Source organism: Marmota flaviventris, chromosome 17, assembly GCF_047511675.1.
Source record: "Marmota flaviventris isolate mMarFla1 chromosome 17, mMarFla1.hap1, whole genome shotgun sequence".
Lineage (NCBI taxonomy): Eukaryota > Metazoa > Chordata > Mammalia > Rodentia > Sciuridae > Marmota > Marmota flaviventris.
Genome location: NC_092514.1, coordinates 1310908 through 1336266, shown reverse-complemented (window position 1 = coordinate 1336266; position 25359 = coordinate 1310908). Strand labels below are relative to the sequence as shown.

The following is a 25359-nucleotide window of genomic DNA, read 5'->3' as shown; positions in this document are numbered from 1 at the left end:
CTTATATTATTGGTGAGGTGATTTGTAAGTTATCCAAAACCTCCCCCAAAAATGTATCCCTAGAAGAGATGAATTCTCTGGTATATTCTGCCACACATTTAAAAGGGAAATTATGACAGTGACAAAATATTCCAAAGAAATTGTAACTAGGAGACTGATACCTAATTTATCCCATGGAGCCAGCATTCTCCTGAAATAAAACTCAAAGTCATCACAGGCATTTTTTGGAGAGAGCAGGCTCAATTCCAGAACACCATAACCATAATGTAGTACTATCTCATTAATGCAAGTCACAAATTCTTTGGTGTCTCTATGCTTTGTAAATTGGCTTTACGGTATGTTATAGACTATTGAGTATGCAATTATGACTAAAAGCAATGTATATACCTTAATTAAAACTACTTTAATGCCAGCAATCTTAGTAATGATGTGAGGCTTCAGGGAATCTTAGGATTTTCCTGATGGAAGGACTCAGCTTGATCCTTACTGATCAGATGCATATGTTGCTGCAGGTTACGGTGAAAGTGGTATTTTCTTTAACTAAGAGAGTAGAGACGTTTCCGGCATCTACTGAATCTCCCTATCAGGAAAGATTTCTCTGTAGTATGTGATATTGTTTTATACATTTTACCCATAGTATAACTTTCCTGGAAATTGAAACCCATACTCTCAACTCTGTTTTTGCTTTATCAAGTAAGTTTTTATATATCCTAAATCCCATAATGTTATTTCAACAATAGTCACATCATTATTTACCAGGATTCAACTCCATTTCAATAAGCTTCTCCCTCTGCCTCATACTAAAAAGCAGCTTCTTCTCTATTAAAATTTTATCAGGAGATTGCAACAGTTCAGTCACATATACAGGTTATACTTCAAATCTTTTCCTCTTGTTAATATTACTATAGCATTAACTGCTTTCTCACTAAAGTCTTGAAACCCCTGAAAGTCATCACTGAGGGTTAGAATCAGTTTCTTCCAAACTCTGATAGTGCTGGTATTTTGATCAATTCCCACGAAGAATCAGTATTGTGGTTGTAGGGATTGTGGTTCTAGGGATTGAGCCCAGGGCCTCATGTGTGCTAAGCAAACATTCAAACACTGAGCCATATTCCAAACCTATCAATATTCTTAATGGCATTTAGAATGTTGAATTCTTTCCAGAAAGTTTTCAATCTACCTTGCAGAGATTAATCATAGAGATCACTATTGATGGTAGCTATAGATTTAGAAATTACAGTTTCTCTAAAAATTAGACTTAAAAATAAAAACTCCTCCTTGATTTGTAGGCAACAGAATAGATTTATTGTTAGGAGACATAAAGATAATAGTAATTCCACTGTACTTCTCCATAAGAGCACTTATATGATCAGGTACATTGTCAATGAGACTTTGAATGCAATTTACTTTTTCTGAGTATAGTCCTCAATGTTGGGCCTAAATATTCAATAAATTATGTTGTAAACACACATAATGTCATCCACACCCTATTGTTCTATTTATGGAGCACAGGTAGAGTAGTATGATTCTAAAGGCATCTAGAATTTCTTGAATGGCAAACTAGCATTGATTTTCCCTTAACACCATCGGCTACTTTAGTCTCTGAAAAGGGGAAGAATTGGTCTTCGAAGCTTTGAAGCCAGGATTGACTTCTCTTCTCTATCTGTGCGAATCCTAGATGAAATCATCTTTCAGTACAAGCCAGTTTCATCTACACTAAAAAATGTGCTATTTAGAGCAACCACTACCATCAACAACCTTAGTTAATAACTTTGGCAACTTCATATCACACTTGATGCATTGTCTTGCTCTTTTGTGTTATAAAGACAACTTGTTTCTTCAAACCTTACAAACCAGTCTCTCCTAGTCATGGAGAGCTTTGTCTCTTAGCCTTCAAAGAACTGAAGAGAATTAGGGCCTTACTTTGGATTAGGCTTTGGCTTTTGGCATTGTGGCTGGTTTGATCCCCTATTCTAACCAGAAAAAAAGTTTCTTATTATCAGCAAAAATCCTATTTGCCTATCATATTTGTGTTCGCTGGAGTAGCAGCACTTAGATTCCCTTCAAGAAATTTGTTTTTTGCCTTCACAAATTGACTGATGCAAGAAGCCTGGTTTTCTGTTTATCTTGGCTTTGAATGTTTCTCACTAAGCTTACTAATTTCCACTTTTTAAATTAAAGTGAAAGACACGTGACTCTTTCCTTTACTGGAACACTTATGGGGGTTATAGTGTTATAGATTGTCCTAAGTTCAATATTGTTGTGTCTCTGGGAATTGGGAAGCCCAAAGAAAGGGAGAGGGATGAACAGTCAGAACATACGCAAAACACTTATGCATTAAGTGAGATAGGTTGCTATGTGTCACTCCAAACCAATTATCATAGTAACACTAAATTCACTTGTCACAGATCACTATGAGAGAGATAACAATAATGACAAAATTTGAAATATTATGGGAATTACCACAATGTAACACAGAGACATGAAGTGAGTATATGCTTTTGGTGAAACATTGTTATCACAAACCTCAGTTTATTAAAAAAAAAGTTAATAACTGCAAATCACAACAAAGTAAAGCACAATAACTTATGAACTTATACCTACATGAGAAAAGACAAATAAGTACCTATATTCTTTAAGAATATTAAGACAAAAATTCCTTTACTGTATGCATTTGTACCTATTGATAGATATATAGATGTATGTATATGTGTGTACATACAAATATAGAACACCACAATATAAAATAAAATGCAGACATGAAAGTTTAATGTTTGAACCTTTCTTCAGAACTGGAAAATTAATAAGAGATGCCACAAATGCAGGGAGTTAAAAATGACGAGAAAAATCTGATCCCCCAAAGTGAGTAACATAATTGCTAAACTATAACTACCTTCAAAATGTTAGTTTTGCTTGACTTTTCAATAGGAAGGTTAGAATTTTTGAGTTACCAAGTAAGGCAAGGCACACTGTTGTGCTTCTGGCATCAAACTACATGTACTATACTAATAAAGTCTTTTCATTATATTTTGAATATGTGTGAAACTTTCAGATTGCTAACTCCTACCTCATTAGTGAATTTTTCTTTTAATGTCTTCAAACAGAGCTAGAATTATAGCATCATAGACATACAGATCTCATTATTTCATATTTTTGTTTCTGAATGTGCCATAATTTTATTCACCATATGTGATCTTTTGCACATGATTTCTTAGACTGCATCATAAAATAGTAAAGGTTAACTGTAGTAAACTGAAGAAAGGAAGACTTGGTGGGAATAATAAAAGGGAATTTGGCTCACTGAAGCTTGTCCCATTTAATATACCTTTTCCTCCCAGGACAGTATTGACTCTAATTGATTTTTAAAAGAATGTGTATCTTTACTTCAGTAACTTTGCCAGATGAGTACATGGAATATTTCCTAAGTATACCTGATCTCCAGCCTAAAAAAGCTGTAATTAATGTGATCATTACATTTATTCAACTCATTTATCATTTGTCTTATATGAAGAGTATTTACTTGGGAAAAGAGAAAAAATATAAATGTTTCTTAGGGAAAATTGACATTGTAAGTGGTTAGAAACAAGGACTTAACTGGTTTGTCTTTGTTGATAAGATTAAGCAGAAAGATTTTAAATATCTGTTTTAAATTTTTATGTAAATACAGCTTTATGCTCAGATGCTACTTTGAAAAAAGAAGAAAAAAAAACATGTAATCTGGAATTTCTTTTTAATCGAAGGAACCTATGTTGAGTACTAATTATGGATCATCAAGAAGACCCTGTAATTAGAGAAAAAGGATCTGTGGGGGGTTAAGTAAACAGAATAAAATTATTTTATGTGCATTTTTAATACATCATATCGAATACTGCTATTATGTATAACTAACATCTTCATAAACAAAACAGTAAAATTCAAAGAAAGAAGAAAGAAGTTAGGCTCTACCTAAGATGTTTCTAATACATAAATACTATGTAGTATAAAGATGGCTACTTGAATACCACACAGAAGAGGGTAATTATCCTGTATTAGTTCCTTGGAATATATTTAAAATAGCATAACTTAACATATTCTGTTCCTATGTGTCAGCATGCACAAAGCTGATTTTCCTCTAGGAATGATAATTTTCTTTAAAATATTGGTAAGGTAATTCAATTATAAAAAAAATATATTTTCTCACTTTTTATTGCAAAAGTCATTTGTAAATTACTGGAAGAAAGAATGAAAACTTATAAAATTCAATTAAAAGTCAGCACTGTTTTATTAAAAAAATCCTGTAAAGAATTACAAAATGATTTATAAATACTAACTGATAATACTCAAATTATTTATAAAAATATATCCTTATAACCATAAACCCAGATATCCATGTAAAATAAGCAATGAAAGAAGATAGAATGTATAACTTTGTCATAGAATATAACCAAATAGATTTTTTAAATCACAAATGACTTGCATACTCTGGTAAATTCCTAGGTACATAACCCAAAATTATTTCAAAATGTCCAACTTCAAAATTAAAAAAAAGTCACTTAATATTTATTTTTCTGAAAGAATATATTCTGTAGTCATATTTGCCTTTTTTAGTTTAATAAATATGTAATAAAGATAAGCTATCATTTTATTACTAAATTTCATGACATAAGATAAAAATGTGTCTTTAATGAAGGCTGAATAAAATATATTTGTAATATTTCCCATTCTCTGTTTTCTAGTTGATTTGAGAATTTCAGATTTACTTCAGATGTTACCCTTTATTATCCTATCAGTTGCCACATAAAATGTAAATTGGTAGATTAGAAATCTAATTAGCTTAATCTGAACTTCAGATTCCATGATATTTTCAGTACACATATTGTAATAATCAAATGAGAACATTTAGCATATCTATCATCCTAAACATTTATCATTTATATGTGTTGAGAACATTCAAATCTCTATTTTCTAGCTATTTTGAAACATTAAATGTAATATTATTGCTGAGTGCAGTGGCTCAGGAGGCTGAGACAGGAGCATCTTGAGTTCAAAGCCAGCCTCAGCAATTTAGCAAGACCCTAAGCAACTCAGCCAGACCCTATCTCTAAATGAAATACAAAATAGGAATAGAGATGTGTCTCAGTGGTTGAGTCCCCCTGATTTCAATCTCCAGTACCGCTCCCCCCAAAAGTGATATTATTAACCCTAGATACCTACTAGGCAATAGAATACTAGAATTCATTGGTTGATGAATATAAAATTAAAATTAAGTAGGAGAATTAACTTCTGGAATCCTAAGTTTAAAAAAGACTTCCAATTTTAATTGTCATATCATATGAAATAATGGCCCTTGTCTCAGTAATATATATGTATGTGTGTGTATGTGTGTGCACATGTGCTTCCATTATGTAAATTAAGTGATAAAATAGATAAAAATGTACAGTGTAATTTTTAAAACATTTTGCAATTTAATTATATCTAAAGTTAAATGTAATGTAGACCCATCTATGATCTACGAGTTTCTTTCTTACATACTTCATAGAGCAAAGGCCACAAGTGAACCTATTCACATACTCTTATCTCCAGCACCAATATTTTTAAGTGATTTTCATGTAACTATAAACTTGGCTGTCTTTTTAATAATAAAATTTTGATGGGGTATTTAAATTCAACTAATTCACTCATTCATTTAACAGTCATTGATCTAGTTCTGGTCACTGGCTTGAACAAGTAGTGTTACAAAAACAAATCAAAATTCTTTCATACTTAGAGGCCCTCATAGTGATAGAGGACACAGGGACTTAGAACAGATAAACATGCATGCAAAAGTGCCATGTCAAGAGGAAATCAAAAGAAGCAACTCATCTGCAACAGATATTACAGAGAAATTTAGCAGGAATTTTAAACAGTATGAGCACAGGATGATCCCAGTCAAAATAAGTTTGTGAAAAGCATTGTTATGCTTTAGGAATACACAATATTTCATTGTAGTTAGGCCTGGATATAATGAGAACAACATTAAGAAGGAACCTTAGGAAAGGAATCTCATACTGACTTGTGATGAGCCTTTGCTGAAATACCAGCATACCTACTCAATTACAGGTTTTAAACATCATTTGGTAGGATGGACATCTATAGTAAACCCCAATTGGATTTTTATGTTAATTAAGGATCATTCTATGAATGGTTATCCACAGTACTGCCATATTAAAAATACTCCAATATAATATAATTATATCCTCTATATTCTGAAGATGGATGAACACCACCTCCTTCCAAAGTCACAGAATAAATACTTGCCTTGTTTCCCTGAATTGCCTTTTGGATCATGATCTGTTTTCAAGATGGATATTCTATTCTGAGATCACATGTAATTAAATTATTTGTAATGGTCTTTTATGTGATACCAGTGTATGTGTACATGTATGCATAAAGCAATCATTCATACCATAAATGTATCTATATCTGCATAAACACATTCAAAAATTATGATAACAAAATGCACTGTAAACATCTTCATGGAAGCTGTAATAATGCATAACTATTTTGGCAAATGTAGGATATTGTAACTTAGCACCACTTGACTGTTTTGAATGGTTAACTTTGATGCCAGCAGAAATTCACATTTTTCATCTGATATCCATTATATTACAGGTTCAGGATTGAGAGATTTCGATATTCTTAACTTTTGACTAGAGATAACACCATAGGAAAATCAAGAGCTACAAAAGCAAAATATCCCCATAGAAGACAACAAAGCACTATATATTCAGGGATTTCATTTTGTTTTACATAAATGCATAGTAAAATATTCAAATCCTAGGAAAAATGTACCTACTCTGTGGAAACTGTGGTGGGTTGTCATTGACATCTGTCAAGGTGATGTTGACTGTAGTAGATCCAGAAAGCCCTCCGACTTGTCCAGCCATGTCTTTGGCTTGAATGACCACTGAGTAGTGTTCTCTGGCTTCTCTGTCCATATTATGTAAGGCCGTTCTAATAACTCCTGTAATACATGCATTTTAAACAATAATCAGTGTGTGTTTTACATAAATGAAAGGCTACTCAGATATATTTTTATGTTTTAAGAAATGTTTTCTTTTGTTAGACATAATATTAAAATTTATTTTAACATAATTATAAAGCATAGGATCACTTTGCTCTAATTCAGTCCCCATTATTCTCCCTTTCCCCCTCTTCTCCCTTCCTCTGTTCCCTTTCCTCTACTGATCTAAGAAATGGTTTTTTAAATAGCATATTTTTAAAAGAAACCCACACTTCTGCAATTTAACAATGCACTAAAACTGATTTATGGAGTCATTTATCTGCAACCACGTATCCCTAACCATTTTTTTTTTTTGTGACTAATTAAGATATCCATCAGTCCACATTTCCTGGGGTTGATGGCCCCTTGAGGTCAGTCCTCTGCCCTGATTCCTTCTGCTAGTGGGCTAAGCATTTCACAATTGTTCCTCTCAGAAGTCTCAGTTAAGAGGTATTATTGATTTAAGCAGTGGTTAATTTTCTTCCTTACTGAACAATTTACATGGCTTGCTCATAGGGTCATCAAAGTTTGATGAAGGAAAACATTGCAGGAGTGTTGACATTTGAACAAAGAAGCATTTTAACTTATATTGAGAAAAAATATGTTTCCCCAGAAAACATATTTATCAAGAATAAGATATGTATTTTAGCCAAATAAAGTTACGATATTGAGTCTAGAAATAAAGCAAAAGTCACATTTTTAATTTTATATTGCTAGGGAGACATTTAATGCATTTCTTCATGATGGATACTTGGATTGAATGAAGGCATAAAAATATATATCCATTTTTTATAATGTTTATACATATAAACCCCTTTTGTATCCCCCAGAAATCAATATCCCTTTCAGTTGTCTTAAATTTAAAAAAACAAAACCACATTTTACAGAAGACCAAATTAACTGAGAGCCTATTGTTTAAATTTTTTTTTAAAAATCACCTAGATGATATATATTATAAATATGTATATTTATGTCTATACAAAAAGAAATTCTCTTGAACTCACATTTAGTTAGTTATTGCTACAATTTGTTGGAAGTTGCCAATTGAAACTTTTAACTGTAAAGTTTACCAAACATTTGTACATACAATTTCTTGAAATGACAGAGAAAATGAAGTTGTATATTCAGAAAAAAAAAAGTCCTTAAGATTGGAAAAGATCTATCACTTTATAAAAAATACTCCCCTTTTTACTGGTGCATTATAATTATTCTTCTCTATTCTACTTTCCATTCGGTTTTTAGAAGAGCCTGTCCTTTTAATTAAATTTATTTTTTTCTAGTTGGGCATGGTGGTGCACTCAGCAACTCAGGAAGCTGAGGCAGGAGAATTACAAGTTCACAGCCAGCCTCAGCAACTTAAGAAGGCCCTAAGCATTTTAGGGAGTCCATGTCTCAAAATAAAATATATAACAAAGGACTTAGGATGGGGATGTGGCACAGTGGTTAAGACCCCCTGGGTTCAATTCATGGTACCAAAAACAAAATATTTATTTTTTCTTTCTAGCTTCCACATATGAGAGAAAATATATGGGACTGTAGACCACATCTCTTTTCTTCTTGTTGTTGCTGTTGTTCTTCTTCTTTTTTCTGAATGAATTTTCTGTGTAATAACTTTAAGAGGAGAGCCTCTGGCATGAAAAATGATTCCAGAACTTTCAAACCTTGTGAACATGTAACTGAGAAAGTGTAGGAAAACCCCCTGAAGCTAAATAAAAATGAAAATTATTCTTATCACAATAAATTTTAATAATATGATAATAAATGATTCATCTAATTCATGCATATGAAAAAGCCTCAAGCTTCTTTATTAAAAAGAACAATGTTGTATCACATATGATAATTGCATAAGTAGTCACTGAATTGATGCAGGAATAAATTAGCAAAGGATTTTTGAAAATGTTTTAGAGAAAGGATATATTTTTTTTAGTATTTGAGAAAAAAATAAAGATGACTTTTTGGAGAAGAATAAATTATAAATGGAAATTTACTCAGATGGGAAGGAGTGTGAGGATGTTGTCAAGGATGATCTTCTACTGCATAATCAGTAAAATAAGGTTTTCAAGCTCTATATATCTAAAGATAAAACCCATCACCCATCCTTGCAGAGGAACTTTATAGATATCTCTTTAATGTGTAATTTGAATATTGGTCATTTAAGAGGACCAGAAAAGGAAAACCAGGGAGATGCCCTGTTGTATCCTATGAACCTTCATCATTTCAGTAGGGTGCTTTTATTTTTTATAGGGCAGACACTTACTTGTCAGTGTAAAGGAAAGGAAATAAGCTGACAAATGCTTTGCAGTAGCCAGTATGTCTGGATCATCAAAATCCACATTGACCTGGAGATGGCCTTGTTGCATGAGCTTAGCCAGGACCCCCTAGAGTCCTGTTGGTAACTGGGAGTGCCACAGTCAACTTTCCATAGAAACACAGTCCAGGGCAGGCTATTCTCATCTAACCTGAAGCCCAGGTATATGAAAGCAGATGGCCTGGAGCATAAACAGTGCACAATCATTTTTTTTTAAATAGAATTTTAGTTTGACTCACAGCAAAATTGAAAAGTACGGAGACTCCCATTTTCTCCCTCCCCTTTTCACACACAGCCTTGCACACTATAGACATCTCCCCCCAAGTTGGTACCTTTGTTACAACTGATGAAGTTACTTCAGCACATCATTATCACTTGAAGTTGGATTGCACATTTAGTCTCATTTTTGGTGTTGTGCATTCTATGAATTCTAATAATAATAAAAAATACCTGTGTCCACATTAGATTATCACATAGAATAGTTAAAATACTATGTAAATTGTCTTTCTCAACTTATTCAATCCTTATTTCTACCAATCTCTAGAAAAAAAATATTTTTATAGTCTTGACAGTTTTGCCTTTTCCAGAATGATATATAATTGAAATATGCAGGAGTTACTCATTCGGATGTCTTATTTCATTTAAAAATATCCACTTAAACTTCTCCCTATCATTCTATAGCTTGATAATTCAGATCACTCTTTTTAGTGGTGACTAATATCCCATACATGGATGCACTGCCAGTTATGTACATAATGATTTACTGAAGAATATATTGATTGCTGCTATATTTCAGAATTATAATTAAAATTGTACTAAAATTCCGTGCAGAGATTTTTGTGTGAATATCAGGTTTCAACTCATTTCAGTATATGCCAGGATGTGAATGTCAAATAACATGGTATGAGTAGAGTTAGTTTTGTTAGAAACTCTCAAACTGTCTTCTACTGTGGTTGTATAGTATTCTTTACCACCAATGATGACTATCTTGTTGCTCAATAACCTAGCCAACACTTGTTGTTTTAAGGGTTCTTGATTTCAATTAATTAAATAGGTGCATAGTGGTGTCTGATTAATTAAAGTATTGACTTTCATCTCCCTAATAATATATGATGTTGAATATCTTCATATATTAATTTGCCATCTATATACCTTATTTCATAAAGTGTCTGGTTTGGTCTTTGGACCACTTAAAATATATTTTTCCACTTTTTTATTGCTTTTGAATTTTAAATTTGCTTTAACTTATGTATTGTGATATATATGAAGCAGTCTTCATTATTCATGGTTCTCTGGAGAATCAGAATCCATAATTTGCCAGATAGATAGATAGACAGATAGATAAAAAGCAAATCATGAAGATAAATTTTCTCAGATAATGGTGAAGGTTGAAAAATTCTATAGTTATTATCCTCAAGCTTTTTTTAAATTTTAATTTCATACCAGTGATTGAACTCAGAGGCTCTTAACCATGGAATCACATCCTCAGCCCTTTATTATTTTTTATTTTGAGACAGAATCTCTCTAAGTTACTGAGGCTGGCTGAAGCTGGCTTTGAGCTTGCAATCCTTCTGCCTCAGCCTCTGGATCCACTGGTATTACAGGCATGTCCCACCATACCTGGATACCAGTCCATATTTGAATGTCAAAATCAAGAGTGTTGATGATAGAAAGTCTAGTTCAACTGTAGAAGAACAAAGACCCAGCTTTGTTCTGGCATCTGAAGGGGCATATTCTCCCTTGCTTTATATTTTATTCCTTTCAGGGTCCTAATAAATTAAATGATGCTCACCTATACTGGGAATGGACCTCTGCTTTACTGATTCTTACAATTAAAATATGAATATGTAGCAATATTCTCGCAGAGACACCCAGGAATAATTTTTAACCATATATGTGGGCTGTCCGTGGCCGAGTGAAGTTGGCACATAAAATCAACCATTTCACTTTTTTTTAAGGTTTGCTCTTTGCAAATATTTTCTCCAGTGTCTGACTTAACTTCTTTTTCTCTTGACAATATCTTGAAAAAAAATAGACTTTGAAAAAATTAATGAAGTACAACATGTCCACTATTTCTTTCATAGATAATTCATTGGTTGTTTTATCTAAAATATACCCACCATAGCCAAGTCACTTGGGCTTTTTCCCATATTATTTCCTAGGGATTTCTTTAATTTTACATTTAAGATTACATTTCATTTTGAGTTAATTTTTATGAAGTGTGTAAGGACTAAATTCATATTTTTTTGGCATATAGATGAGTAGTTCATATTATCGTTTTCATTAAAGAATGGATTAGCCATGTTAAGAAAAACTCTGTTTTCTCTCTATCTTAGCTTCATTTCCTTGTGAAAATCTGTTAATTGTATCTTCTGATTTTGTAAGGCTCTCTAGTCTGTTCCGTGGACCTCTTTGTCTATTTTTTCATTATATCACACTATTTTGATTAGCATAGGATTAGAGTAAACTTGAACGTAGGTAGAGTTAGTATCTTGACCTATTCTTCTTCAATACTGTGCTGGATTTTCTGGGTCTTAGTCATTCTAAATATGACTTAGAACCATTTCAGTAATATCTGAAAAAATAACATTTGGGTTTTGATTGATATTATACTGAATCTGTAAATCAAGTTGGGAATAATTTGACAATATTGACATTTTGACAATATTGAGTCTTTCAACCCCTGAATGTGTAACTTTTCCCCATTAGTATTTTTAAAATTTTTTTCATCAATTTTGTAGTATGTGTATATATATATATATATATATATATATATATATATATATATATATATTTTTTTTTTTTTTTTCCACCATAGCAAAATCACATAATACACACACATACACACACACACAACATTTTTTTTAGACTTATAACTGGCTAATACTCAAAGCATATTGTTCTCAAGTTCAATCTCCATTTATTAATTGATGCTGTATAGCAAAGTGATTGACTTTTGTATATTAAGCTTGTATTCCATTAACTTACTGAAATATCTTATTGGTTCCAGGATGCTATGGTTTAAACATTAGGTGTCCCCCAAAAGCTCTTGTTTGATACAATGAAAGAAAATTTTCAGATAAAATATTGGATTATAAGAGATTTAGCCAAATTAGTGCATTAACTCCTGATGGGGATTAACTGAGTGACAACTGTAAGCAGGTTGGGTGTGGCTTGAGGAGGTGGGGTTTGGAGGTGTGCTTTTGCAGTTTATATTTTGTCCCTGGTAAGTGGAGCTTTCTCTGCTCAGCTGTCCAGGCACTCTGAGGCTGCTGCAGCCAGGGTTATAGTTGGCTTGGCTACTGCTCGAGAAGGCAACAAACCTTTGCATAAACTATGTGGTCCTGGTTCTACAGGATGCTGGAGTTAAGGAGTTATGGAGGCTTCCACTCATATTTCAAAGGAAGACCTTGTAGGCCATCAAAGTGCAGCAGGGTCAGAGTCCTGTGGGCACCCACTGAAAGGGCAAAGCATGAAGATGTGAGGACGAAGTTGAAGCTGCAGTGAGACCTCCAAGATTAAGAAATGCCAGTACTATAGAACATCTGCCAAGGAAACCTGCAGAAATTGATCAGAGAAAAACTGATACAGGCCATTTGGACTGCAATGATCAAGGTCACTGGGAAGAGCTACACAAATCCTTTGAGGAGAACATCAGGATACCATGTGCCCCAGATGCTGGACTTGGAGCTACAGGACTTGTTTGCTAGGATTTATTTCAGTTTGCTTTGGTCCTATACTTTCTTTACATGCCTCTATTTCTCCTTTTGGAATGGAAATGTTTACTCTATTCCTTTATGTATTGAAAATATGTAACTTGCTTTTGATTTTTACAGGGGTTCTCATTGATACTTTGCCTTGAGTCTCAGAAGAGACTTTGTTTTTGAACTTTTGGTAATGCTGAAATTGTTAAGACTATGAAGACTTTTAAAAAAGGACTAAATGCATTGTGATAACCTAGAAGTACCCATAGGGAGGTAGAATGTGGCTGGAGGTTGTGGCTTACTTGGGGGATGTGCCATTGAGGTATAAATTTTGTCCTTGATGAGAGGGGTTGTCTCTATCTTCTACTTTCTGGTGCCATGTCCTGAGCTGTTTTCCTCTGCCACACTCTTCCACTATATTCTGCCTCATTTTGTGTTCCCTGGAATGGAACTGGTTGTCTATGGACTGAGACTTCTGAAATCACGTGCTCCTAAATAAACTTTATTTCCTCTAATTACTCTTGTCAGGTCTTTTAGTCACATCAGAAAAAAAAACTGATTAAAACACAGGAACATATGTTTTGTTCACTCATTTAGATTTTAATATAGAAAAGAAAAATGAAAATTATATATTTTTTCCTTTCAAAGGAGTAGGGATAGGGAGAGGATACATCTTTGCTCTTTCTTTCTTTCTTTCTTTTCTGTTTGTTCTTGTTAGCTATACAAGACAGTAGAATTAATTTTGACAATTACATAAATGGAGCATAACTTCTCGTTATTCTAGTTGACCATGATATAGAATCTCACTGGTCATGTAACCATATATATTCATAGGGTAATAATGTCCAATTAATTCTGCTATGCTTCCTACTCCACACCTGACTCCTCCTTTCACTCCCCTATGCCTAATCCAAAGTATTTCTATAGTAATAGTGAACCTTTTCCCCAAAATCTTCACCAACATTTATTGTTACTTGTTTTCTTGATAATTGCAATTCTGACTTTTCCTCTCTTCACTCCTGTTAAGTGAATGATTTTCCTGTTATATATGAATAATCCTTTCTCTACATGGGAAAATATTTCCATAGATATTTAATCATTAAATCAAAAATAACTCACAAATGTTTCATTCTCAATGCTTATAGTAATAGCTGCTTTTATTTTTTACAGAATAAAATATATATTTTGAATAAATGCACATATAAATTCACTTCCCCTCACCCTCATTTTGTTATTTGTTTCCTGCCTTCTTTTATTTAGGAAACTACATTTCATGGTAATGAAAATTTTATAGATAATTTTTTCCAAATATAAAAGGGGTTAAATGTACAGATACCTGTGAAATATTGCCTTATGCACTGGTTTTATTAGTACATGTGCACATTAACACTATCCTGTTGTAACTGTTGGAATGCTCCTTTTATTCTAAATACTGTACTGGTTTAGATGATCAATTATTGAGGTGCCCTAGGTACTATTGTATCTGTGTTAGTTTTTAAACCTGACACTGCTTAAACATTTCTTTGAGATTTCATCAAGGGAAAGATTGACCATATGTGTTCTCTAGAAATTCTAATTTATTAAATTGCAGTGGGGCAGACACACAAAAATTTCACATTGATTTCGATATGTGTCCATGTGGGTTGCCTGAACAAAATACACTGAATGGCTTAAAGAAAAGAAATTTACTTTTCATTGTTAAGGATTCTAAAAAGCTCCGAGGTCAAGGTGCCAGGTGATTTGGCTCCTGTGAGGGCCATCTTCCAGTTTTCCAGATGACTATTTTCTCACAATGTCCTATGCAGCCTTTCCAGTGTATTAGCTTTGGAGTGTAGAAATGACCCTTTCTCTCTTCTTGTAAGGACAGTATTCCCAACATGTAGGCTCCACCCACATAACCTAATCTAACATTGATAACCTCCTTTGGGAGTTATGACTTCAATATATGAATCTGGGAGCATACAAACATTCAGTGTAATTCCAGTGCTTTGGGGTCAGTAACATGCTTTGAAAAGAGGCAATTGGAAAGGCATTATTTTTCCCATGACAGGTTATACATTTTTTTCACACTTTATCTTCATCTAATAAATGAATCTGTGTATGATTATATTACACACATCTATAACACACAATGATAATATAATTTTCCATGACTGTGATTTCTAAACCTATGTACAATATGGAGATAAAATAAACTTACATAGTCCAAGAAAGAAATGATGTTTGCTTAATTGGTTTGCTATTTCTGGCATGTGTCCATGTATCCATTATGTCCAGCAACTGCAATATTACTTTTTATTGATAAAATAAATGTAATATGTGGCCTTCTCAGTTAGTATTTTATTTAGTTGTTTTTGCATTGCTGGAGACTGAATCCATTGTCTTTTCCATGTGAAGCAAATGCTTTATAACTGCCCTAAACATTGACTTCTTCATTTAGTAAATTTTTAAAGAAAAAGAAATATATAGGGGTAAAATTAATTATAAATCATTGTATTGTTCATTTCTTCAAAAAAAAAGGAAATTTATCCTGTTTGTAATGCATCCTAGATGAATGTTTTATGGATATATTTTACTAGAAATATTTACTTCAAATACTTTAATGGAAATTGCTGCCTGTTATTCTCCTGTAATCCTTGGAAGAATCAAAAGAATGTGATTGTTTGTGTTACCATTTTGTTTTGTTTCTCATTATGATCTTAATAAATGGTTAAAGGCTTCTCAATCCCTGAAAATCACCATCTGACTATTTCTTCCCAGTAACCTTGATATGTAGGGTTTGTAACTAGGAACTCAGCTAAATACAACTTCTTAACAATGAAAATCCATCTGTGCTTATAAACACTATTTCTTGAGCCTCACAAATTGGCCTACCATATGTCTATGTGCCTGACTAATGATATTTGTATAGCAGTATACTCTCCAAAATGTTTGATTTTATTTTACCCAATAAATAAGAACACAATATGAAAATATTTTACAAATTTGCTTCATTAATTAATATTACAGAAAATTGCAGAAGAAAAGTTTAATAGGCTAGAACAAACAAATAAACAATACATTCAAATTCTCACAGAATCTTCTGAGGTACACACATTCATTTACCAGAGGAACTGGTAAGTTTCTTTTCATACCTAAACAACATGTTTACTCCTTTGTTCCGCTACTTATTTTTCTGCTTAATTTGCTAATTTGTTCATTTATTCATGTAATGTCTAGTATGTTATACAAAATATGTTAGAATTTCAGTGTTTCTCTGAAAGGAAACATGGGCCAATTAATTATAAACCATATGGAGTTTTATTAAAATGAATTTAAAATTACCTAACTTACAGGATACAAAATCAATATTCGAAAGTCAGTAATGCTACATGCCAATATCAAATTGTGTGAAATATAAATAAAGGAATAAATCCCATTTACAATAATTACAAATATAAAATTTATAGGAATAAAATAGTTGGAAGATCTGTATAATTAGTATTAAATACTGATGGAAATATAGAAGAGGACATACACCCACAAAGAAAGAAATTCCATATTCATGAACTGTAAGAATCAATATTATTTAAGTGTCCACAATACCTAAAGTAATTTACAGATTCAGTACAATAGCTTTCAAAATACCAATGCTATTCTTCACAATTATAAATAAAGCAGTTTGTAATGAACTGAAAGGAAAAAAAATGAATAGACAAAGCAATATTGAGCAACAGGAATAAAATAGGAAGCATTATACAAACTGACTTCAAAACATACCACAAAGCTGTTATAAACAAAACAGCCTGGTACTGGCAAAAATATCAGAACCATAGACAATTGAAACAGAAAAGGGGAGCCAAGGAGAAAAGCCCTGAATCTGCACCCAACTGATTTTCAGCAAAGTGGGTAGGAGCACACATTAGAGAAAGGCCAGGCTATTCAATAAATGGTGTTGGGAATTGGGTGTCTGCAAGCAAAAGGATGAAATAGACCAGTATCCTTCATCAGAAAAAAAAAAATTAACTAAAAAAGAGAGTTGGGGGTCTAGTTCAGTGGTAGAGCATTGCCTAACTTGCACAAATCCCAGGATGTAATCTCCAGAATTGCAGGGGGAAAAAATCTGGAAAGAAGAAGAAATAAAGAAAGAAATCAACTCAAAATGGATTAACAAATTGTTAGACATGAAGCTTCTAGAAGAAAAGATAAAATAAAAACTTTAGGACTTTGAATGGAAGCTTTGACAATGATGTCAAAAGCACAGAAAACAAACACAAAAATAGATGAGTAGGATTGAATTAAACCTACAAGCTTTTGCACAACATAAGAGATAGTCAACAGAGTACAGAAACAACCTACAAACGACAGAAATATTTGCAAACTATACGTCTAACAAAGGGTTAATGTCAGGAATACATAAGGGGGTCTGTGATTGTGGCTCAGTTGTAGAGCACTTGCTTAGCACATGTGAGACACTGGTTTGGATCCTCAGCACCAAATAAAAACAATAAAATGAAGTTATTTTGTTCATCTACTCCAAAAGATATTTTTAAAAACAATACATAGGTTGTGAAAATGTTCAGTAATGAAAAAATAATTACCCATTTCGAAAATAGCTAATAAAGTGAACATTAAGACGCTGGGAGAGGAGTTGGGTAGAATGAATAATGGGATGGGGACAAAGAGCAGAAGACAGTGAATCAACATAATCAATGAATGACACAAGCATGTATGGGAATACCACAGTGAATCACAATAACTTGTACAATTAATATGTGTTAATAATTATTACAAAATGTTTCCTAAGCCTTCAAGTATAAAATTAAGATATAGACAATAAACCTAAGTAGAAATTCCATAAAATAAGGCACATGAATAGCCAACAAGAAAAAGTGTTGGGCTGGGGATGTGGCTCAAGCGGTAGTGCGCTCGCCTGGCATACTTGCGGCCCGGGTTCGATCCTCAGCACCACATACAAACAAAGATGTTGTGCCCACCGATAACTAAAAAATAAATATTAAAAAAATCTCTCTTTACTCTCTGTCTCTCACTCTCTCTCTTTAAAAAAAAAGAAAAAGTGTTCAACATCTGTATTATCAGGGAAATGTAAATCAAAACCACAAGGAGAGGTTAACAGAATGCAGTATGTATGGCTGTTATTGAAAAAAAAACCCTAAAATAACAAGTAGCTTCAAGGATGTGGAGAAAAGGGAATCCCTTATCACTGTTGATGGAAATATGTAATAGTATAGTCATGGAAAAAAGTATAGAATTTTCTCAAAAAATTAGAATTACCATATGTTTTAGCAATACTCAAAGGAAATGATATCAATATGTCAAAGAGAAATCTACATTCCCATATTTATTCAGCAATATTCACAATAGGCAAAAAATGGCAATCAACTATGTGATATATATACACACAGAATACTATTCAGCAGTAAAGGAGAACTAGATTCAGTCATTTGCAGCATGAATGTACTGAAGATGATTATGTTATACAAATGGGCCAGAAACAGAAAGACAAGTACTGCATGATTTCACTCATGTGGAACTTAAGAAAGTTGATCCCATAGAAGTGGAGAGTAAATGGTGAGTACCAGGTGCTGGGAAGAATATAGAGGTATGAGGAATAGAAAAAGAATGATCTGTGGGTATAGAGTTAAAATTTAAATAGGAGTAGGAAGTTCTCATTTTCTAATAATTGGTAGAAAGACTAAACCAAAAAAAAAAAATGTACCATACCTTTCAAAAAGTTCCAAGAAAGAATGCTGTGTGATTTTCCTTTAAAGAAGTGATAAATGCTTGTGGAGACAGATGTGTTTAACCTGGTTATGAAATATACACATGTATCTAAGCATTACATTTTCCTAATTAATAGGTACAACTTTTGTTTTTATGTATATTTAAAAAAAAATCTAACAATAAAAATTAAAAATTAAAGAGATTATGTGGAGTTCCATTTATCATCAAATTAAGACTCCCAACTTAGATCTACAGAATGAGAATACAGGGCAGTAGATGACAGCAATAAGTACTTGTGACAAGCTTCTCCAGGGACTCTTATAAATGGACATGTTCTAGAGAACTGCCTAGAATTGGCAATACATATTATCTGACCTAAACGTGATCATATTTCATTGTAGAATCTTTTTCCTTAAAATAATACAAATACTGAGAGGTTTAAATATTTTCAGAAGTTTTACTATTTTCTAAAGTATTATTTTCTACAATTTTGGCCACAATAAATTTTCTTCCCAGTTGTCCACTTGTGTCCATGTGTACATATGTATGACTCTTAAATATTTACTAGCATACCACTGATGGCTAAGGAAAAATATTAGAAAGAGGCAAGTGAAGGAGTTCTACTCAAACAGAGCCATATAAAAACAAGGTCTCTAAAGTGGGTGCAAGATACAAAAAAGGAGGTGGGCTCAGAATAGTAATGATGGACCCCATGTCTTCATACTATGCAGATTACCATATGCCTTGCTTTTGCTAATAGTGAAGCCAGGGCCAGGCTATGGGCAAAAAAAATGAAATAACCTCAAGTTTTAACATGATTAATTTGAATGTTGTTTTGGAAATAGTTAGAGATACAAGGGTGAAATCAAATGAAATAACTTAAAAGATAATTACAATAAGTTAAGTAAAATGGAATTGAGAAACTGTGGTCAGATCCTGAGTATATCTCAAAGATCAATTTGCTAATGAAATAATTGTGTGGTTTAACACAAAAACAGGAGAGGGAGAGAGATGATCCAAAGTGTTTGGACTGAGATATAGAACACTGAGATAAACTATTCCTGGGGAGGTTGTTGGAGTTCAAGAGTTTTGAGGGTTTTTTTTTTTTGTTGTTGTTGTTGTTTTTTGTTTTGTTTTGTTTTGTTTTTTAGTATTTATTTTTTAGTTTTTTGGTGGACACAACATCTTTATTTGTATGTGGTGCTGAGGATCGAACCCAGCGCCACAGCGCATGCCAGGCAAGCTCACTACCGCTTGAGCCACATCCCCAGCCCCAAGAGTTTTGAGGTCTTTATTTTTGTTTTTTGTTCCTCCATCCACCCTATGGTGCTAGGAAGTTCAAGTTGGAATGCATTCTGTGATATGCATCTTAGAGAGTCAAGCAGAAATCTGCAGTTAGCATGCAGTGCATTATAGAATTTCAGACTAGTAATATACATGTGATCACTATTGAAACAGGAGGAAATGCAGAAAAGACACTGAGAAAAAGTGCACACCGATACGGTGGAAACCAAAATATTTCACAGAATAAAACTTCCTGAGTGCCAAATGCTGTTGCTAAGTCAAATGTGATGTGGTCTGATCGGTGTGTAGAAGGAGGTAAAGTCGGATACCCTGTTATGGAAAATGTGGCAGTTTGACCTAAATTTAACAGTGAACATAAGATGAAGAAGCTGTCATATGAGATATTTTAAAGTGAATTTTTAAGGAGGAGATGTCTGATTAGAATTGGTGTTGGAGGAAGGCCAGGGATTTCTAATGGCACTCAGGTATTTGGTTTAAGGACTCAGGTCAGTGGGGAGTCTCTCTACAGAATGAGAAGTCTAAGATGAAGATCTGTGAAGAGAGTGTTAATTCAGGGGGATACTGACCTTCCTGGGCTTAATGGCTATCTTTGAGAAAGACTGATAAGTAGTTGAACACATACCATAGGGTGTAAAGTTCTGGACTGATGAGACAAGATAATAACAATTATAAAGAGAAAGAGTTGAATTCACTCTTGCCTAACATAATAAAGAAAATGCCACTTATTAAAATGAATGGTCCAAATTGTTCTCTATTGAATCTTCATTCCTTGAGTTATATACTAAAAAATTACCAATCAGGTTGGAAAAGTTACCTTTTAAAACGATGAGAGGTAAAAATGTATGAAAATGTAATGGATATTATACAATAAAATTTGTCTATTTGGACTGAATTTAATATTTTTAAAAAATTTAAAAACTTGGCTATTGGTTGGGAAAATCAGCTGAATTACTCCTTTGTGTATAATTCAAGTTTAATCAGAAAGTACAATACTAGGTTGAATACATTACATTTTCCACAAATAAATTTGAAGGACCTTGCACTCCATAAGCTTTCAGACACTAAAAAAAGTAGAAACCACATGGCAAAAGAAGAAAAAAAATATTTTACACATTTAAAAAAAACTAGTTTGTAAGGGAGAGAAAATAATTTTGAAAGTTATTTCTTATTATTGATTTAAATTATCCATCCATATCATCTTTCTGCCACTCAGTTATTAGTTATCAATATGACAGTTCATTTGCCAAGCTATATCCAAAGAGATAGCAGTCAACTTGAACTGATATTTTATACAAAGCCTTCCCTAAGGTATCTTTGTACCCTTGTTGCTTGCACATTCCCTGAAGTCCCTGAAGTAACTTATCGTTTTAGTGAGACCCACTGTTTACTCCTTCTGTTTCCGTGTATGTGCATGATTTTTGATTATCCAGTTGCATGCTTTTGCATTTTGTGAAATGGACCAAGATCCTAAAGTTTGGGAGTGACTTCTGTCTAGTTGTCAATACTAAGACCTGGCTTTACACAAGCCCTGGCAATTAAATGCTCTTCTATTTTGCTTCCTGGTAGGGGAATGACAGAATCAGAAGGCTTAAGGCAGGCTATCAATTAAGTAGACCAATCACTACCTTATGAAATAAGAGGATGCAGACTGCCCAGACATATTTGGGGATTCACTGCACAGAGTTCTAAAAATTGAAAATTGAGTTACTTCAGCAAACAAGATAAACACTAGACAGAATTATAAAAGGAGTTATAAAATTGAAAGGAAATTAGCATACCATATAATGGCTGAGGAAAAAGGGTTAAATGAGGCATTGATTTAGCTATTTAGAGATTTTTTTCCTACTAAATAAACTCCCGAAATCATACCATTTTTGTTGATTTAACACCTTTCACTGCTCATTTTAACGTTGTTCACTCTATGGATTCCGAAGAACCTATAAATGTCTTTCCACAGACTCAAGTACCGTTTATCAAAGTTACTGTGTGAGCTCACCAGGAAAGAGATTTGGCAAATTCATGGGTGGTATTTCCCTTTCAGAAATAATTCCAAAGAGATTTAACTAGAGAAAGAGCAGGAAATGTTAAATATCAGTGAACCATAAACCTGAAATGTTTTACTCATACGGATACATCAAAACTGTATCAAATGTGGAATTTTACATTTTTCCAGGTAAATTGGAAGTAGCAGCACAATAGCCATAAATCATCTTTCTTCTGCTTTTTACTTCCAAGTTATATCATTTGAGTTTCAAAATGACTCTCAATCCATCACTTTTTTATGTAACATTAATTTCTTTACTCCTAGCCTCAATTTAAGAAATATATATTTTACTTATTTATCTCTTTTTTTTTCTGGATTCTCTGGAAAAATCACTGGATCATTCGCATCTCAAATTCTGAAATTATTTTCAATGTATAGACTGGGTCAAGACACTTTGCTATATACCAAAAATATCCCCAGGGCTATTTTGATAAGGTTATAAAGTATATGAAGAAACTTAAAAATGTAAAAGGGATTGTAGCTTACTGATAAAATGCTTGCCTAGTATGTGTGAGGGTGGTCCTGGGTTTGGGAACTTGGGAAAAATTTTTAAAAGAATATTCAATTAATTCATAAAAATTGAAGACACGATGAAAATCATACATGCTGTATTTTTCACCTACTGAAAAGATGAATGTAGTAATTATCCAATAACTACATTTCATATATTTAGAAGTAGTATTATATGATATTAATCATCTAAATTGTCATTCTTTTCTTTGCTTGGGGTTCGGGCTACAACCCAGGACCTTACACATGCTCAACAAGCATAGCATTCTAGCCCTCAAAATTATATTATTAATAGACAATCTGAAATTATCTTTCATTCCCCTTTAGTATTTTCAAATGTTTCTTTCTTTTATGTTTGTGATTGTACATTTTGGACATGAACTACCCACTTGAGTCATTGGGATGTTCTCTGTCACTATTTGTAGAATAACTTGCATAAATATTAAAAATTGGCCTCATGATATTATTGAAGGCTTCTGAGTCCGCAGTTAAATCTTGCTTTCACTATATACCTGCCTAAATTTTTCTCACCTTTAAACAGAAACATCAATACTACATGTCAACCTGGCTAATGTGGAGTCACATATAATTCACAGTAACACTTAGAAGAGTGTATGTTAAACAGTAAGCTCCAGTAAAGTTATCATATACTTAAAAAACAAGAAAAAAATTCTGTTTCTCAATTTTGTTCAGAAGTGGGTATATTGTTTATAAAGCAAATGTGTCAGAAGCTTCACAATTCTTGATACATTTCCCTGCATCCCCAGACCCACCATTGGAGCTAGTTATTTTGCCATGAGATTGGCAGTACCTCCATTTATAGCTCTAGAAGTGTACAGATTTTTTTTATAACAACTGTAATTAAACATCTATTCCAAAACCTACTTTCCACATTTTGACTACACATAACTTTTCCAATGCAAATGTAAATTTGTTTTTCATTCATTCTTTCTGAGTTTTTTCTTGATAAATCAGCAATAAGAATGGGTGCTTCCTAACCCAAGACTGTCTCTTTCCTCTTATTTTTTTTCCTATTATACCAACTATATTATCAAGTTTTTATTAAATATTATCATGAGTTTTGGTTCTTTATCTTTATCTATGTGTATAAATCTATAATTTAAATACCTTTCATGTATCAAGCATAAATGTAAATGCAATTTTTCCCAGCTGTTTAATCTAATCATCTTTTGATTTGTATTATTTCTCATGAACACTTCAAAAAATACAAACACTTGTAGACCACTTAGGAACCTACTGTTTTCCTGTCTCCTTTAATTTGGACATGGTGGAGAGGGTAAGGAAGATGACCTTATTATTTCTGCCACCCTCCCTGTGCTCTATGGACACACACTTTGTCAGCGAAGCATCACTCCCATGCCTTTTGCGTATACTCCAATGGCTGCTGCTTCTGCATCACAGCTGGCTATAAAGATTACTTTCAGACACTTGAAGACCAAGAAGTGGAGAACACTGTGGTGTTCTAAGCAGGGGCCAATTCATTTAATTCATTCAGACTGCATTAATTGGCCTCCAGTGTGGTTACCTAGTTTCTTCTTGAATACAAAGAAAATAAGAAAATCCCTTTAGATCTCATTCTCTGTGATGCCTCTAGCCACTATAGTAGATTTATTACATGTTGTTTTCAATTTCTACTTTTTATTTCTGCTGGCAAACAGAATTCAATAATGAAGCTAAAATATCAGCCTAATCTCTATATGCCAACAGATATTAAACACAGCCTATTTCTTTCAATTGCATTTTGCACACTAAAAGGACAAAATTCTAGCAAATTAGAAATCACCAAAATAATTCAGTCACTTCATTAATGAAGTCATTAAATCAGTGGATGTTGATTGCATTATCAAGTGTGAAACACCCAGAATACAAATAAGAATAGAAAGCATTTCTAAATGGTTGTGATTAGGTAGCATTATATATTTTTAAGGCTATATAACCAAATTAGTTCAAACCAGATTATTTAAAACCTTTGGTTTTTATTTGTTTAGGCATTGAGTCTTGCTGGAGAAGTGAAGAGATAGAACAATCTCTATATTAATTTTCTCACTACCCAAACTTATACTCCCTTATATAATTATTTGAGAAGACCCTGGGCAGAATTGCACTTGCTTTTGTCACAATTTACTTCTATTTTGGAAACACTGGAAATATTGGCCATAAAATATCTGAACAGTATCATTTGTCCATGATCAAGTTTAAGACAAAAAAAATTTTCCCTGAAGTAAGAATGTAGTGGCATACACACATTAAAATTTTTCCCTTCTGTTTTTCTCTCATCTAATTACACTGTTATTGTTTATTTCTATTTTTATCTCATGCAATTACCTTAAGCTATTTCTCCAGAATTATTTATAATATGTGAAAGAAAATGCTTGCACATAAATACATTTTAATACATAACATGTAAAATGTTGTTATTTAATGGGACAAGATAGTATTTTAATTTCATTCTGCTTCTACACAAAAATTTAAGCAGTATCAAAATTTATGTATCAATTAAAAATATGGATTTTGCAAATAGATTGATGGGATCCAAATTATATTATCTTTGATTAACTCTGTGGTCTTAAGATGTTTGCTTCCCTCTTACAAAATTTTAGTATGTGCAAAACACTCTTAAAATTGCTTAGTAAGGGAGAAATAAAAGTTATAAACAAAAGATAGAATTGTTGCTTTTGTTCTTATTACATTATCGTCTAGATAGTTATAGGAAAACAGTAAA

At 32.8% G+C, this 25359-nt stretch overlaps 1 protein-coding gene across 1 annotated transcript in view; it reads right to left on the bottom strand.

Annotated features, from left to right (window-relative positions):
• LOC139702403 (cadherin-18-like) overlaps positions 1-25359 on the bottom strand; it is a 215788-nt gene that overhangs the window by 53759 nt on the left and 136670 nt on the right. The window contains 1 exon segment of the mRNA XM_071603491.1: positions 6815-6982. Within this exon segment, the coding sequence (XP_071459592.1) occupies positions 6815-6982 (168 nt within the window).